Source organism: Setaria italica, chromosome VII (genome assembly GCF_000263155.2).
Source record: "Setaria italica strain Yugu1 chromosome VII, Setaria_italica_v2.0, whole genome shotgun sequence".
Classification (NCBI taxonomy): domain Eukaryota; kingdom Viridiplantae; phylum Streptophyta; class Magnoliopsida; order Poales; family Poaceae; genus Setaria; species Setaria italica.
In genome coordinates this window covers 23,706,259-23,721,601 of record NC_028456.1, presented here as the reverse complement: position 1 = coordinate 23,721,601, position 15,343 = coordinate 23,706,259, and the positions used below count along the sequence as shown (strand labels likewise).

The 15,343-nt window shown below is 51.8% G+C and overlaps 3 protein-coding genes across 4 annotated transcripts; 2 read left to right on the top strand and 1 right to left on the bottom strand.

Annotated features, from left to right (window-relative positions):
• Positions 1-2,113: 2,113 nt before the first annotated feature.
• Positions 2,114-6,657, top strand: LOC101759001 (transcription factor bHLH153). Of its 2 annotated transcripts, none has more exons than XM_012847212.3 (6): positions 2,114-2,596; positions 5,389-5,592; positions 5,677-5,742; positions 5,830-5,895; positions 5,983-6,036; positions 6,147-6,657. In XM_012847212.3, exons 2-6 carry the CDS (start codon positions 5,434-5,436, stop codon positions 6,270-6,272), a joined length of 471 nt encoding a protein of 156 aa, XP_012702666.1. In that variant the 5' UTR covers positions 2,114-2,596; positions 5,389-5,433; the 3' UTR covers positions 6,273-6,657. The 2 variants fall into 2 exon arrangements, with proteins under 2 accessions (XP_012702666.1, XP_012702665.1); XM_012847211.3 differs by having other exon boundaries at positions 2,118-2,596; positions 5,386-5,592.
• Positions 6,658-10,080: 3,423 nt separating this feature from the next.
• On the top strand, positions 10,081-11,285 carry LOC101758592 (B-box zinc finger protein 24). The gene is made up of 2 exons (XM_004976006.4): positions 10,081-10,771; positions 10,859-11,285. The coding sequence occupies exons 1-2, from the start codon at positions 10,226-10,228 to the stop codon at positions 11,087-11,089; spliced, it is 777 nt and encodes a 258-aa protein (XP_004976063.1). The 5' UTR covers positions 10,081-10,225; the 3' UTR covers positions 11,090-11,285.
• Positions 11,286-11,567: 282 nt separating this feature from the next.
• On the bottom strand, positions 11,568-14,837 carry LOC101758185 (uncharacterized CRM domain-containing protein At3g25440, chloroplastic). The gene is made up of 4 exons (XM_004976005.3): positions 14,466-14,837; positions 13,765-14,074; positions 13,072-13,479; positions 11,568-12,715 (listed from the first exon to the last, which is right to left on the bottom strand). The coding sequence occupies exons 1-4, from the start codon at positions 14,618-14,620 to the stop codon at positions 12,137-12,139; spliced, it is 1,452 nt and encodes a 483-aa protein (XP_004976062.1). The 5' UTR covers positions 14,621-14,837; the 3' UTR covers positions 11,568-12,136.
• Positions 14,838-15,343: the final 506 nt, after the last annotated feature.

Sequence of the window (15,343 nt, the reverse complement as noted above, 5' to 3'; positions counted from 1 at the left end):
GGAGAGAGAGAGAGAGAGAGAGAGAACTGGTCTGGCAGACCCCCCAAAAGGGGGAGAAGTAATAGACGGGCGACGCGACGCGACGCAGGCAGACAGGCAGCGACGCTGCGGAGCCGGAGCGGATAAAAATTCCTTTCAGCTCGCGACGGCGACTCGCGGGAGGCGGTGGAAGCGCGTGGACCCCGTCCGCCCCGCCCCTCGCGCCCGGTCCCGCGAAAGCCGTCGCGTCGTGTGGACTCGTGCATGGCGCGCTCTGAGCTGGAACTGGAAGGGAAGGGAAGAAAAAAAGATTCGCGCGGCGCGGTCGCCGTCCGCAGCGGAAGCGCGCCAGCCGGCCGGCCAGGGCCGCGGACGCCGACCTGCCTGGCCCTGGCCACGGTCCGCCCCCTAGAAACCCCCTTCCGTCGCGCATGCCGCAGCAAGCCGGGCGCGTGCGCGGTCGGGCTCGGGCGCGGTGGCAGGAACGGTGCCCGCGGCCCTTGGGCCATTTGGCTGTCTGCGGACTACGGGTGGTGATGGAGAGGTTACAGCCAGTCATGGCACGAAAGCCGTGGGACGTCACGATTGGGGTCACTGTTGGGTCATGTGAGGTGAACGGAGGCCGCCGCCGAAAGTGGTGAGATCGACGGGATCTGGGTGGGTAAATCTGTCGGGCGGCACGCACGATAGTCAAGGCTGATCCGGTCGAGCAAAAGCGAAAGGTCAGTCAATACGTGTAGCATGCATGCAACGCAAACGGATCCTGTCAAGACAAGCGGCTCGTACGTGAGCCGCCGGTTATTAACTGGTCCGTTCTAGAAGTCCAGCCTGAAAATGGGAACAGGCTGGCTGACCCACTCACTGGTTTACGACTCTCATGGGCCAAACTTTTTTTCCTGGTTCTTGCTAGTACTGATTGCTACTTTAAACGCTCTAGCTCTACATGCCTCTTCCCTACTTACAGAAATTCAAGAGCAATGGAACCAAAACCTACACATATGCATGCTAGATAATAACACCACACAGCGTATATATGATCGAGGGGCATCAGCGATTTCTTCTGTTTCCATTTGTCACCAAATTAAAGAAGAAGAGACGAAATAAAAGGAACACGTATGCAGATCGACGACGATCCTTTGGCCATACAGCTAGGCGATGCGCTGCTGCCGCGCACGCTGACCGAAGCCCTGGCAGAAGCGACGCGCGCCCGCTGACCTACCCGTGCGCGCTGCGCTGCGCAGCCAGGCAGGCGCAGGCCTATCCCTTCGTAGGAACCGTATCCCTTGTCCGCACCCCCGGCGCGCGCCCCGCTGCACTGCACGCGGTGCGCCGCACACATCCCCTCCCCGCCCCGCCCCGCCCCGCCCGCCCGCCTCGGACAAAGTGGTCTTCCCGTGCCAGGCCGCAGCAGAGAGAAACGCACATCCTTTTCACGCGGCCGCCGCACGAGTGCCCCATGCGCCCGCGCGTGCCCGCGCGGTTGGCCGGGATCGCGGCCGCCGCGCGCGCGAGGCCAGGCCAGGCCCCGAGCGGACGGAGCCGAGGCTGGCTTGGCTCGGCTGGCGACGGGAAGCAACAACAGCAAGAGCGCGCGTGGCCGCGAGCGGAAGTAATAAACCCGGTTTGTCGCTGTCCCCTCCTCGCTCTCGCTCTCCGGCGCTGTGGGCTGCGCATATGGCGTCACCCCCGGGCCCGTCGTCCTGGTCTCGCCGATCGCGCCCTCTCCCTCCCTCGCCCGGTCTCATCGTCGCCTTTCCCTCTCACCCCGCCCTCTGGATATTAGCTGTCACCGAGGCCGATGCGGCCGGAAAAACAAAAGGGACCGAAAAGGAAGCCACGGAAAAGGGCGCCCCCAGCCTCCGATCCGGCTATCCTAGGCATGGAAAAGCGGGCGGAAGTGCTAGGCGCACAATCGGATGCACAGGTGTTGGCACAAACATGCCATGCACCACTCGCCCTCGCCCGTCCTTTGCCACGCCAGGAGCAGTACAACCAGTTGGTGTCCACGGCACCTCCCTTTTCCCTTGTCCCTTATACTAGCTCATCCGGGAGGTGCACCTAACGATTTCGTGATAAGAAGCCCGTTTCTTTTTCTTTGTTTTTCTTTGCCGTTCGTCAGTCAGTGCAGATAGATAGATAGAGTGGAGGAATAGTTTCCTTAGCTTAGAAAAAAAATATAATACTCCAGGAAATCTATCCGTCCGCAAGCAGCACGCCCACCCAGGTAGCACAGCAACAGCAAGGCAACACCCTGAGCTGTATATAAATGGCCTCCCCTCTTCCCTGATCCCCAAATGTCCCCGGCCCGGCCCCCCTGCTTCCATCCTTAAACCCTGCATAAGCCTCGTCTTTCCCACACCCACCATCGCGCTCGGCTCCAGCCGCCTTCTCCTCCTGCAGTTCTGCCTGCTTCTTCTCTCCCCGAGTTCTGACGACGCCGGGAGACAAAGGAGGAGACGCCGGCGCGCGAGCAGGAAGAACAAAGCGCACAGCGAGCTCCGCTGCTGGTGCTGGCTCCGTCGTTTCCCGGTGTCAAGCAGCTCCCGCCATCTCGATCGCCGCCTCTTGTGTTCGTTCTCCTTCCGGGAGGTGCAGCTAGCGATTGCCATCGATCCTGGTAAGAACCTTTCCGGCCGAATCCTTTATTATTTCTTCAGTCACCTCTTGGTCAATCTCCAAGTAGCATGCAGTTGAAACGGCTATGGTTCTGCTTCTGCAATACTCTCCTAGCGACTAGCCGATGGATTCTTTGAAAATTATGTGGTAACTTTTCGTAAAAAAAATCATGTGGTTAATCACTTCTGCACCATGTGTCCGGTGACCTCAACAGTAGTACCGGTATGCTGCACCGGTTAACCGCGGTGACTTTTTCCGCGCCCAGCCATGGCGCCTGCACAAGCGTAGAATCTGCATGCCTGCGTCGTCGACCCCGGCCTGCCATGCTCTTGATTCTTCCGTCCTTCCCTTCACACCGACAGAGGGGAGAGAGAGAGGGGACGGGTACAAGGGGTAGGCGGCCATGGCGTGTGCATGCAGCATGGCGCGGCGCAATGCGCGTAGTACGTGTCAGTAGCAGTAGGCGCAGACGCAGCCGCGCAGGCAGGCAGGCGGCGAGCGGGTCTCGGCTCGGCTGGCGCCAGGCGCGTCCTTTCCTCACAGCTGGCGCCCGGGTGGCTACGGATATCCGCCTACGTCAGCGACGGGATTTTAATTAGGCGTGCGATCGAGATTAGTTAGCCTCTTCTGTCTTCTCCCCTGCTAACAGAAATTAATTTGGCCCGCCGAGGGGGGCTGCTTGCTGCTAACTGCGTCGCGACGAGGGCAGGGGCGCGGCGTATTAATAGGCCTCCCGGTTTCGGGTTAAAGCCTGCTAGTGCTCTTGATCTCTCAGAGATTTTATTATTTTTTTACTTATAATATCCAAACAGAGATGCTTGCGAGACTGTTGAAATTAAACACCGGAGCGGTTTGTAGTAGGAGCCGAAGGAGAGCGATGGCGAAAAAGGGTGCCTGGATTTTGTGCTCGGAACTGCTAACAACCTAGTGCTCCCAGACAAATTCGTCAATCAATCATGCATGGTTTCCGCTTCCACCATGCATCATCGAAGGGGACAAGCGTCTTTGTCCTCTTTCTAGTCTTTTACTTGCCTGGATTTGTTGGTTCCACAACCATATTTGTTTTTCTTAAATAAAGAACAATTTTTTTTTTGTGGTAGAACATAAAGAATAAGTAGTATATCAGAAACAAACAACAGTAACAGATGGCACGGGAGTTTATCAGGAGGTTGACTGGCCTTGCCCTAATCCTTCCAAATGGATCAACAGGGTGTGGCTGGCCTAGCTGCTCCTAACTCGAGAGCATCAGCAGACAGTAGCACAGTCCAAACATGTTTTCCCCGGTGGCAGCACGCAGTCAATGGGCGGCCTGTTTGTGTCTGAGACTCTCAATCAGAGCACCCCTGGAATGGCGCCCAAATGGAAGACGCTAGGGCAGGTGTGCACCAGCGCCCGTCGCTGCTACTAGGTGCAAGCCGGACCAACAGCTGGCGCCCGCTTGGTGTCTTGCGCATGCACACCACAAAGGTGGGGGGCCCACTTCCTGACTGTGTCTGAGGCGAAGCTAGAGCAAATTAGAGGGGTGCACTTGCTTTATAGGTGCATGGAGTTTAGTTGTGTGGGGTGCATATATGGTGAAAATTTATACCTAACTACTATTTTTTTAACTTTTTAGGTTGCATTAGCACCTTTAATCACACTATACCTTCGCCCCTGATGACGAGAATACGCGTCCGCTGATCACTGATTATTGTTACGAGCCATAATAGGCATGGAGGGCGTGATACCGACCCGTATAATTCGTGCGGCAGACCGTAGCTTTCGTTCATGTTCAGACAGGATTATGATTTATGAGAGCTACTATCTGTTTTGGGATATGCTATAGTTTTATATGTACTATATGAGCTGTGTGAACTATTTAACCATGGATTAGCTTATCTTCAGTTATCAACAGTGTACTGTGCACAATATACAAAGCACAGTGGACAATTCTACCTGAAAGACTGAAACCCTATCAGCTCCTAATGTCCTAAAAGTGTTTGAAACTCTGAACCCACACGTTTCTAATACTGGTAGATAAGGACTACCTTAGTTTATTTGTTCTGACCAATCTGGTCTGCAATTGTTTTAAGCTCAACTCCCAGACAAGGTCTCTAACTTGTAAAGTACTAAGCTGCAACTTAAACTCCTGCAAATCCTCTCAGTGCCTATCTGAGACCTTGTCTTCTCTCCAATGTGATTGCTCCCAGCATTTTTTTTATGGTAGCAAATGGAACCTTCGGATAAGCTCCAAAATCCAAATGGCATCATTGGAACTTGGAAGCAAACAAAACCGTCAATCAACAGACGACCAGTAATTAATATATAAACTAGAGAAAGGTGGCAGGTCTTCATTACAGTGAAAAAGGGCGCAGCGGTAGGGCTGTAGGGCAGCCCTGCTGCCCCAGAATCTTGTAGTGCGGGCGTGCGCGGCTGCCTCCCTGTCCCTGCACTCGCGTCCAATGGTGAACACTGGACATGCTTTGGGTGAACTCAAAAGAATGCAGATCCCTTTTCATTCTGGGCGCTTTTGGACTGATTTTCTAGAACAAAGTTCCTGTACAGCAAAAAGGTTCTTGAGGTTAATGGCACCTTTGACCTTGTATTGTCATGTCTACCTTTTGTTTTGTCACTAGTACTTGTGAAGTAGTCAAGTAGCTGGGCACTATCTCAAGAGTTAGACCTGGCTTTTGGCTGAGTGATAGTGATTTTCCATGAAACTGACCTCTGAACCAACGGACACAGCTGTAAAAGTCAGCTTTTACCCTAGCATAGGTGCAAGAAGGCTCGTCTCACCTACACTTTCCGCAGCAGGAAAACACGGCAAGCAAATACCAGTAGTGTGCCAGTGCGAAGAAGATGATGATGGCTGAAGTGGCCAATCACAGCAAGAGGAACCACACCGACAGCTACTTCAGCGGGAAGGCCGTCGTCACCACCAGCTCGGAGGAGTTTGGAAGCATGATCTCGAAGAAGCCGAGGAACACGAGCCCGAGGACGTCTCCCGTGTCACCAAAGGTACGTATGATGTTAGTATCGCAGCACATCTCGTACGTCTTCCATGGTTGTCTGGCTGAAGCTTTTCTTGCTGCGATCGAGCAGGAGAAGAAGGACAGGATCGGCGAGAGGGTCGCCGCGCTCCAGCAGCTAGTGTCACCGTTTGGAAAGGTACTCAATTCTGCAATTTTTCGCTGCATTTCTGCTCCAATCTGTCCGCAATCTCTGCAATCATGTTTTTTTGCTTCTTTGCTGCAGACGGATACGGCTTCTGTTCTGCAGGAGGCGTCAGGGTACATCAAGTTCCTGCACCAGCAACTCGAGGTCTTACTTTCAGTGACCGCACATGGCACTACTCTTCAGTTTGCTGTTCCTTCATTTCTGCTGATGCCAATGCACCAAACTTTGCAGGTCCTGAGCTCCCCTTACATGCGTGCTCCTCCGGCCGCCGGCGCTGCGCCTGAGGTGAGCTCTTGCCACCCCTCATCTCCACTGAAAATCCGAATGCCCTGAATTTGCAAGAAACCTGTCACGAGATCATAACACGCGTACTTGCTGTTTGTCACATGGTTCAGGATCCCGAGCACTACAGCCTCCGGAACCGCGGGCTGTGCCTGGTTCCGGTGGACCTGACTCTGCAGCTGACCCAGAGCAACGGGGCCGACCTGTGGGCGCCGGCGAACACGACCAGGCGCAGGTGAGGACCAAGCCCGCCCGCCTCTGGTCTCCCCGGACGGCCGGACCCCGGAGGAATGGAACCGAGGAAGAAGTACTACTGCATCTGCGTCTGCATGTGCGGGGGCGTAGAATTTCCAAGCGCCTGACCCCAATTCGATCTCCTAACAAGAAACTAAGCGAGCGTCGATCTCCGCTTGTATTATACTAGTGACCTGTCTGTATGCCTGTCTGATCTCTCCTTGGCACCGTATTATGTATGATCAGATGTTGGCAAGGAACTGCGTCTCTGTGGTACTGTATCTGTATGTATGTGTTTAGTGACATGTTATAGCCTGTTGCCATCAGCAACTGAAGCAGCAGTTTAATGCTAGTTTCCTTGAGGTGCCCGGTGCTATCGAGTTCAGTCTACCATCAGTATGCGTACTATGTCAGAAACTGAAACTGCAGGTTCAGGAAGGGCCGAGCCTAACTGTCATGCGGTCGTCTGTGAATGTGGCAATTTCTGAACATGAAAATCCTTCGTGCTGAAAAGTGGCGTGACGCTTCATGGGCGTGTTGTTCGGCACTCTCGAAGCAGACTAGGCAAGTGAAAGACATCCTAAATACAAGGGGTTCAAGCCCGTCCAGTGTATGCTCAGGGCAGAAAAAAATCTTACAGTTCCGGTATCTGGCACATGCCGCAGCGTGGGTCAACAAGGGAACCAAAATTGGAGACAGAAGGATGGATACCTGCATCCCTCTCATGTTTGCAGTGTCTGGTTTTCTACACCGTGATCAAAAGGGCTCTGAAATCCTCCACGTTTCTGACGGGCCTTACTGGCCCAATGTTGAATAAAGAAAGAGCCAAGCCCACCACAATTGGGCTCTACCATGACCACCACACACATTACATTATTATTACACAATACGAAACTTGTTTGGGTTCCTGTCACTAGTCACACTACTAGTCTACTACCAGTACTAAGCAGCAGTGCTTCTCCAGACTGTTAGCTGAGAAGTTTAATCAAACCAAAGCTATGCTTGCTTTTAAACTTTTCATTTCTGTACCGACGCAACGCACTGTGCCACATTCATCATGATGGACGGACAGCGAACCAAACTGTGGGGGTCCGACGCGTTATGGCCTGGCCCCTACATGTGTTGCGGGGCGGCGGCGAAGCAACGCAGGCCACAATTTTGATCGACAGGGCCCCCAACAGCGACTGTTCCAGAGTCCTCCCAAGTTACGAATCAAAAATCAATTGCTCCGGACGAACCCGTCCGTACCGCTGAACAAACAACTCCCCTCTCCTTCGTTTTCCTTTTCTCCCCGTTATCTTTTTCCTTTTTCTTGCAACAAATATTTTTTTTCCTCCCCGTTCTCAACGGAGTAATGCTTGTTGTGATGGCAAATATTCAGGCCAGATTTTTCGAACATGGATGTTCAGAAACCGCAAAGCTGTAACGTGTGTCAGGTTTAGCCGATGGTAAAAGGACCAAGGGCAAGAGGCGGAGGATCTTTAGAGCACATGGTTCTCATGATCTCATCATCGAGTCCTACCCTAACTCCTGACCAAACACGGCCTCTCCGGACCCGGACGGACGCCCGTCGGCGCGGCGACAAATGGACCCTCTTCAACGAACCCGACGCGCCACCACAGGATCCCCGCAAAAAGATCAGCTCGGCAACGGCGGCGAGAGGCCCGGGACGGCCTCAAGGGACAGGAAGCTGTTCAGGGAGCTGCCCTGGGCCCTGCTGCGTGCAATGAAATCTACTAAAATGATGGGATGGCATGCAGGGACTCGCCGTCGCCGGGGGTGTCGACCGCATTCAAGTCCTTCGCGCCGGTCGTCCCGTTCCAGTGCTCGATTTTTCTGATGGTCCCGCCGGTCCCGGTCGCGTGCGCTAAGCCGCTGACACCCATGCTTCCTTTCGTCCATCGCGTATGGTCATGTACTCATGCCGGCGGAAAATTCCCGTGCCTGAGCCCTGAAGTAGCGAAGGATTACCGGTTGCATGCAGCGCCGGGATCTTCTTCCTATGCTGTTGCTAACGCCTATCGGTCGGATATGCATCCTCAACTCTCAAGCTCTCGGTGTCTGCTTGGTCGGAGGCGCCAAAATATCCGTGGTGCCAAGGTATGGTTGAGATCGACGCAGCCTCCGGCTGGAATACAGCCTCTCCGGCACTGTAGACACGTGTGCCGGCCCCCCCGCGGCAGGCGGTGCCAAATGGAATGGCTATCCATCAGAAAATATCAGCTGCCCCACGGCCACAATTTCGCAAGCATGGAGAGAAGAGCAAGCAGCTCCTGATTCGCGACGTTCAGATCTTTTTTTCCCCCCTCCTCGGACGACTCTCTGGCCGTTGCTAGTGCCCCGATCTAGCGAGTTCTGGAAGCGGCGTGCATATATGATATCCTCGGCTTCTATCGCGGCCGTTTGACATCAACCAGCACTCGAGTGATCGATCGATCGTTCGCCATCATGTTGAGCGGGGAACGCTGAAGCAGCGTGAGTGGACGGGTGGTTTGGTTAATTGGTTTCCAGCGTCACACGTTTCACTGGCTGCTTGTTCATTCACTTCTATCCTGTACCTGAAGTGTTAGGTAATTGCTGTATTATTTTTAAAATTAATAAATTATGATGAGAGACAATTCTAACATGCAAAACTCTAATATATTAGGCAACAGGAACAACATAATCATGATATCAGAAAATATGATTAAAAACCAAATCAGATCACGGTGTTGCGAACGGATCGCAACAGCCAGCGCTGACGACGATGGTATGCTGTAGCGCCTGGCTTGGACGGAGGACGAGCCGTGATGACGAACTTGAGCAGTCGCGCAGAGCACTTCCCAAAAACCTTATTCGCCCTCTCCCGATGCAAGATCACAAGGACGAGTGGTTTCGGAGATATGCTCTCCCGCTCACCAGTGCACGCCAACACAACGGAATGGAGAAGACTACAATGGCGACACAACAGTACAGAAGAGGCAAAACCTAACTCGTATAGACCACCTTAAGAATATCCAAACCTAGGACCTTCCCGTACAATAGTCTATGGTGCGTCTTTTCTATGAGGGGAGTAGTCCGTATTTATAGGGAGAAAAGCCCCCACACCCTCGTCTATTAGCAATACAGGACTAATAGATGGTGTACCCTATAAGGAATTTCTGAAAGTTTATTCATAATTTATTGGGAATCCTTTAAAATTTATTAATGATTATTTATACGGGCAAGCTCTTCGTCGATTACAAAAACAAGCCATATCTAACATAGAAAAGCTGAACTTGCTGCGTTTACATAATCACATCACATATTCGCATGTCGATACTATGGCACATCTCCAAGCGTGTGGCGCGTACGAGCTTCCCCTGTCGACGGGCACACCGTCGTACCAGGTACAACCGGCGGACCACGCACACGGACCCAACGAAATCCCCGTCCGAAACGGAGAACAAGCTTCAAGCGCATTCCCATCGCGTGCAAGTTGCAACTCGCAAGTGGCCACGATTTCCTCGCCTCCGCCACCATTTCCACGGGGCGGAGAAATCCTCGCCCAGAACGCCCACCCGGCCAGCCGGCGTCATCCCACACATCACCGGATCAAAATCTCGGCTCGCGCCGCCCGCGACCGCGATCCCGAGGAGATACACTCCCCGCTCGCAGCGGAAGCCGCCAACTAACTGGGACAGCCGCGCGCCTCTCGTCCACACAGCCCAGTCCCCAGCAACCCGTCTGGCTGGTCCGGGCCCCCCCTGCCCACACCCACCGCGTGCGCCGGACGTGGGGAACGGGGGCGTGGCGCGACGCGCGCTGCGCGATTTATACGCGCCATCCGCTGCCCGCTGCTCGCCGCTTTGCTCTCCTCTTTGCTTCCCTGCAGATTTTTATAGTTGGCTGTTGTCTCGAGCGGAAGCCGTCGGATTACGTGAGGTTCTGAGAGAGAGCCGAGCTGAGGTGAGGAGCGAGAGGGAGGCGGGGGGGTGGGATGAGGATCCAGTGCGACGCGTGCGAGGGCGCGGCGGCCACGGTGGTGTGCTGCGCGGACGAGGCGGCGCTGTGCGCGCGCTGCGACGTCGAGATCCACGCCGCCAACAAGCTGGCCAGCAAGCACCAGCGGCTCCCTCTCGACGGCGAAGGCGCCGCGGGGGACCTCCCGCGCTGCGACGTCTGCCAGGAGAAGCCGGCCTTCATCTTCTGCGTCGAGGACAGGGCGCTCTTCTGCCGCGACTGCGACGAGCCCATCCACGTCCCGGGGACGCTCTCGGGGAACCACCAGCGCTACCTCGCCACCGGCATCCGCGTCGGCTTCAGCTCCGTCTGCGGCGCCGGCGCAGGAGCCGGAGCGGAAGGCCTCCCGCCGCCCAAGGGCAGCTCCAACTCCAAGCCCGCGGCCACCGCGGGGGCGGCCAAGACACCACCGGTCGTCAAGGACGCGCAGCCGCAGGAGGTGCCGTCGTCACCGTTCCTGCCGCCGTCCGGATGGGCCGTCGAGGACCTCCTGCAGCTCTCCGACTACGAATCCAGCGACAAGGCAAGCAGGCAACCATCAAAACCTTTCCTTTTCTTCATGACAACATCTAACCAATCATCTCACGGTTTCCTTCTCTTGTTGCGGAAGGACTCGCCTCTTGGGTTCAAGGAGCTGGAGTGGTTCGCGGACATCGACCTGTTCCACGGCCACGCGCCGGCCAAGACCACGACGGCGGAGGTCCCCGAGCTCTTCGCCTCGCCGCAGCCAGCTACCAACGCGGGGTTCTACAAGGCGACCGGTGCGCGTCAGAGCAAGAAGCCGCGGGTGCAGCTGCCCGACGACGAGGACGACTTCTTCATCGTTCCTGATCTCGGCTGAGATGGGAAATCTTTTGCATGGTTTCTCCTGTCATGTGATGTGTATGTATGCAAATTATGTGTGTATGCCATCATGAGATGCACTAATCGCTTACGTTGGACATATATGTAATTATAAGGCAGTTTGGGGCCAATACTTTCAGCCTGAGAACTTGCATGAATTCTTGCAGTCCTTTCAAAAAAAAGGAGAAAAACTATCACACTTGCATCAGCTAGAACATTTGTGGCGCCTGAACACCGTCAGATGGACAAACACATTGACCAGGAGTCCAGGACTCAACACAAACAGGGAATCACCAATTAAATGAAAACTTGATGTAAGAGATCATTCAAAAGAGCCCCAGAATCTGAACATTGGTAAATTCATTCTTTTGCGCCTCGTGCGCAGTTTATTTCACAAGCTACTTTTATGAATTAGCTCATTTCTGGTTAAAAATTGGAATCTTAGGCTAACAATAATAGCATAATACAGTTGGGAGTTAAACTAGCACGCACACAGAATCTAGCTCAACTAAAGGCAACATTAATGATCTTCAACAAGAGAAATCAAATGAAGCAATGCCAGTTCGGCATGAAGGGATACACACGTATCTTCAAGAATCAAGAGTTCCTCTACAAAAATTAGCACTTACATAGGAGGGCTACAGCACCAGTTGCCGAGGGTTCCATCCATTTATCACATGTATCTTCAAGAATCAAGAGTTCCTCTACAAAATTGGCACTTACATAGGAGGGCTACAGCTGACACCAGTTACCGAGGGTTCCAACCATTCTGATAAATGTCATTGCATTTTAACAAAAGCATTGTACCCAAATGAATCTGATTTCTCGTACCAGAGCTATCAATTCACGAATTCAAAAGAGCTCACCAGTTTTGTTATGATCATTGTAGAATGATTCTGAGCATGAACAAACTCCCATGATTTGCCAGCCTGTAGCTAGATGATCATAAATCTAAACCCTTTCTGAAGGTGCCATTAAAACTGCACAAAATACTTTTCATAGCGCATAGAAATATGAATATTGTTGTATGACAAATTCCAAATTTTCACCTTTTCTTTAATAGTGAACTAGCTCTCAGAAAGATTTTATCAATCTCGTCAAGCTCTGACACTTTCAGTTCCTTTGAAGGTGAATCAGTCTTATCAGAAAGTGAAGCAATCTTCCGTAGATGCTCCTCAAAATCATCTGGTTCATTATCATTATTTTCTGAGGGAAACTTATCCAGCCTATCCAGATATAAGGGGCGTTCCTTGTTGTCTTCTTCCTGCTCCTCTGATTCTGTCTCAAAAATGTCAGAGAGATCCTCAGACTCAGAAAATGACATAGACTCTGAAGCTGAGACATCTTCAACCTCAGAACTTTCATCCTCTAACCTCTTGGACCCCTCGACACTTTCTGACAGGAGATCAGATACAGTTTTTTTGTGAACTGAGATAGAAGATTCTTCTCTCGCTGCCATACTGTTTGCATTATGTGAAACTGAAGCAACATATTTCCCTACACCTCCTTTATGCACTCCAGCTAACTTCATCTGCGCATGAAGATCTTCAAGCTCCTGCTCAAGCCTGGGAATGTACCGCCTAACAGCTCTGAGCTTTTCTTTATATTTGGATTTATCCAGTGCCTAATTGAAAATTTTAAAAACATTAACAATTGTGGAAGAAAACAACAAAGGTTTTAAAGAAAAAAAGGACAGATATTTGTCTTCCGACCTGCATATTTATCTATATTTTGGTATATTTTCTAATTTACATGGCTGGATATGTTTCCTGTTCTTTAATAAAACTATATCGAGTGATATCTTGTTGAAATGAATAACAAAAATTAGAAAAGCCTTACGACGGTTGTTATTGCTTGAACATCTTGGAACTGTCGTCCTACTACAAGTGTCTTTTTAATGTTTTTACCCAACTTTGACATACATCCTGTGCTAAAGATATTGATATTTTTCTCCTTGCACTATGATGAAGAGAGACGTACCTTTTTTCTAGGGAGTGTAACTTTTGGAGACATGATTTCTGGTGGTGGCTGCACATAGTTTTTCCCTCTGTACATAATAATTGTGTTCCCATCTTGAATGTCAAGCACAATCCCACCACTTAGTCTGGCTAACTCCGTGGCAATTTCCTTGACCTCATCTGGTGTGAATGTCTTCACAATTACCTGGAGAGTTTGGTGCTTTTTCCAATGCAAGTGCATGTTCAAGATCACTCCCTGGTAAATTCCACGTCTTCCAACAGGCACATAGTTTTTAGATTTTTGGCCCATCTTGAGGAAATAGAAGTGTTCTTCAGGTGTAAGCACCTCGGGATCGTGTGTAGGTTCTGACGGATCTTCTGGTTCAATTTTTTTCAGTGCTGCAAGAAGCCGCTCTTCCTTCTTTTGAGCCTTTATGGAAAATCCAAAAAAAAAGGACAATAAATTTAGGCATGAATATCCACAACAGGATGCATGAATATAAGAGAAAAAAATTATCACAATTTTAACTTGAAGCACAACATGCAGTTTTTGGCAAAAATGAAGGTTCACATTTTCTCAAATGCCACAGCACGAATAGGACATTGGAAATCCAGCTACTCATATCAACATAAGCAAACTTCACTACTTTTTCTTTGTACAAAATCTTTGTACATATCACTAGATAGGTATGGAGGTAATGGCCATGCAACTTACTAGCTTCAGTTTGTACAAAATCTTCTCCTCTGCAGTCATTCTCTGAATCTCCCTTTTCTTTTTCCATCTCAAGGATTTCAAAAATCTTGTTACTGCCCTCTTTCCTTTCAGCTTTTTCCTCTTCGGTTTTGGTTCACCAGAATTATCAACTGATACAGCTGCTCCTGGACTTTGTTGAGGCTCCACAGTAGCCTGATTTTCACTACTAACTGATCGACTTGTATGGATACAATGGTAGGCTTGAAGATTATAACTTTGCAGCCAACTGAAGCACCCAGAATCTTGGTTGAAAACCTTGTGGAAAGTATAACTACAACATAATCAGAACCATGCACAAAAATAAAAATAAAGCTGCTGAACTATTGAGTTGCTTAACGAATGAAGCACCACTGAGGACCAAAATGTGCTCATCCACAAGCATGCACAGAAGCTGATAGAACTATAGTGCTGCCGAAGTAAAAAAAAAATGTAAAAGCAGTGCATTAAGCCGAAAATGCCAGGTCAGGCATTTCAACAAATACCTGACGCCCACCCTGCCCTGGGGCATCCTCTAAGAGAATTTTAGCTCAAGCATACTACAAAGGAGCAACTGAAAGCACTGCCTAGACATCCCACATCTCAACATCGGCTCATTACATTGTATCGACCGCTTAAAGTAATAATCAGGGAAAGAGGATCAGTGGGGTTCGTCTGACTCTTACGATGGCGAGCTGACCGGAGGCGCGAGCAGTTCCAGCGTCCCGCGGGAAGACGCCACGTTCCCACCGTCAGACGAAGGGGGAAACGGGCGGGATCGTGATGTCTGACGCCGCAAAGCCCTTGTTGTCTGCCGGAGGAGGAAGAGGCGGCTGGCCATGGCAGCACAGTACGGCGCACGCAGTAGGGAGCGAGAGTGAGTGCGTGGAAGAAATCGCGCAGTCGCCTGGGCCGAAACGTGCGGAAGCTCTAGGCGCTTAGCCGCCGGCGGTGAGACGGGCGTACCGCCGACGACGACCGCGTGGGGGCTCCTGCGCTGGGCGGCTCGAGCGTGCGGGGCATGGCGGCGTGAGAAATTCTGCGGGAGCGGAATGGGAAGCCGGGTGACGGGGACGACGTCTCGTCTGCGTGGGCCGTGCAAACACATCGGCGTGGCCCAGGGTGAAGTGGGTTGCCTTCTCGTCGTGGGCTTCCGGATGAATGGGCTTTGCATGCGTTCCCTAGTCGTTTTTTCTTTTTGAAAAGATTCACTGGGTCGTTTGGTGAGAGAGAGACTTTGACAAACTGACGAGTGAGCAGAAGTGTGACCAGCTCAAGCCTGGACAAACAGGCAAGGGCGTGACAGGAGAAGCCGAAAAGATTGGGCCGAGCGAGCTACAGTAGACTGCTGGCCTGCGTTACCCGGCACCTTGTTTTACCGGGTCAAACGGCTGGTGAATGGAATCATGGAAAGGGGAAGGCTCCTGCACAAATTTAATCCGACGCCGGCAGCACGACTCGGCAAAGCTTGATGGATAACCCTGCCGCTTTCTGTCCATGTTGACAATTAGACAGGCAAGGATGCCCAATCCCGATCTGCCCAGGACTTTGGGGAAAGGCGTCG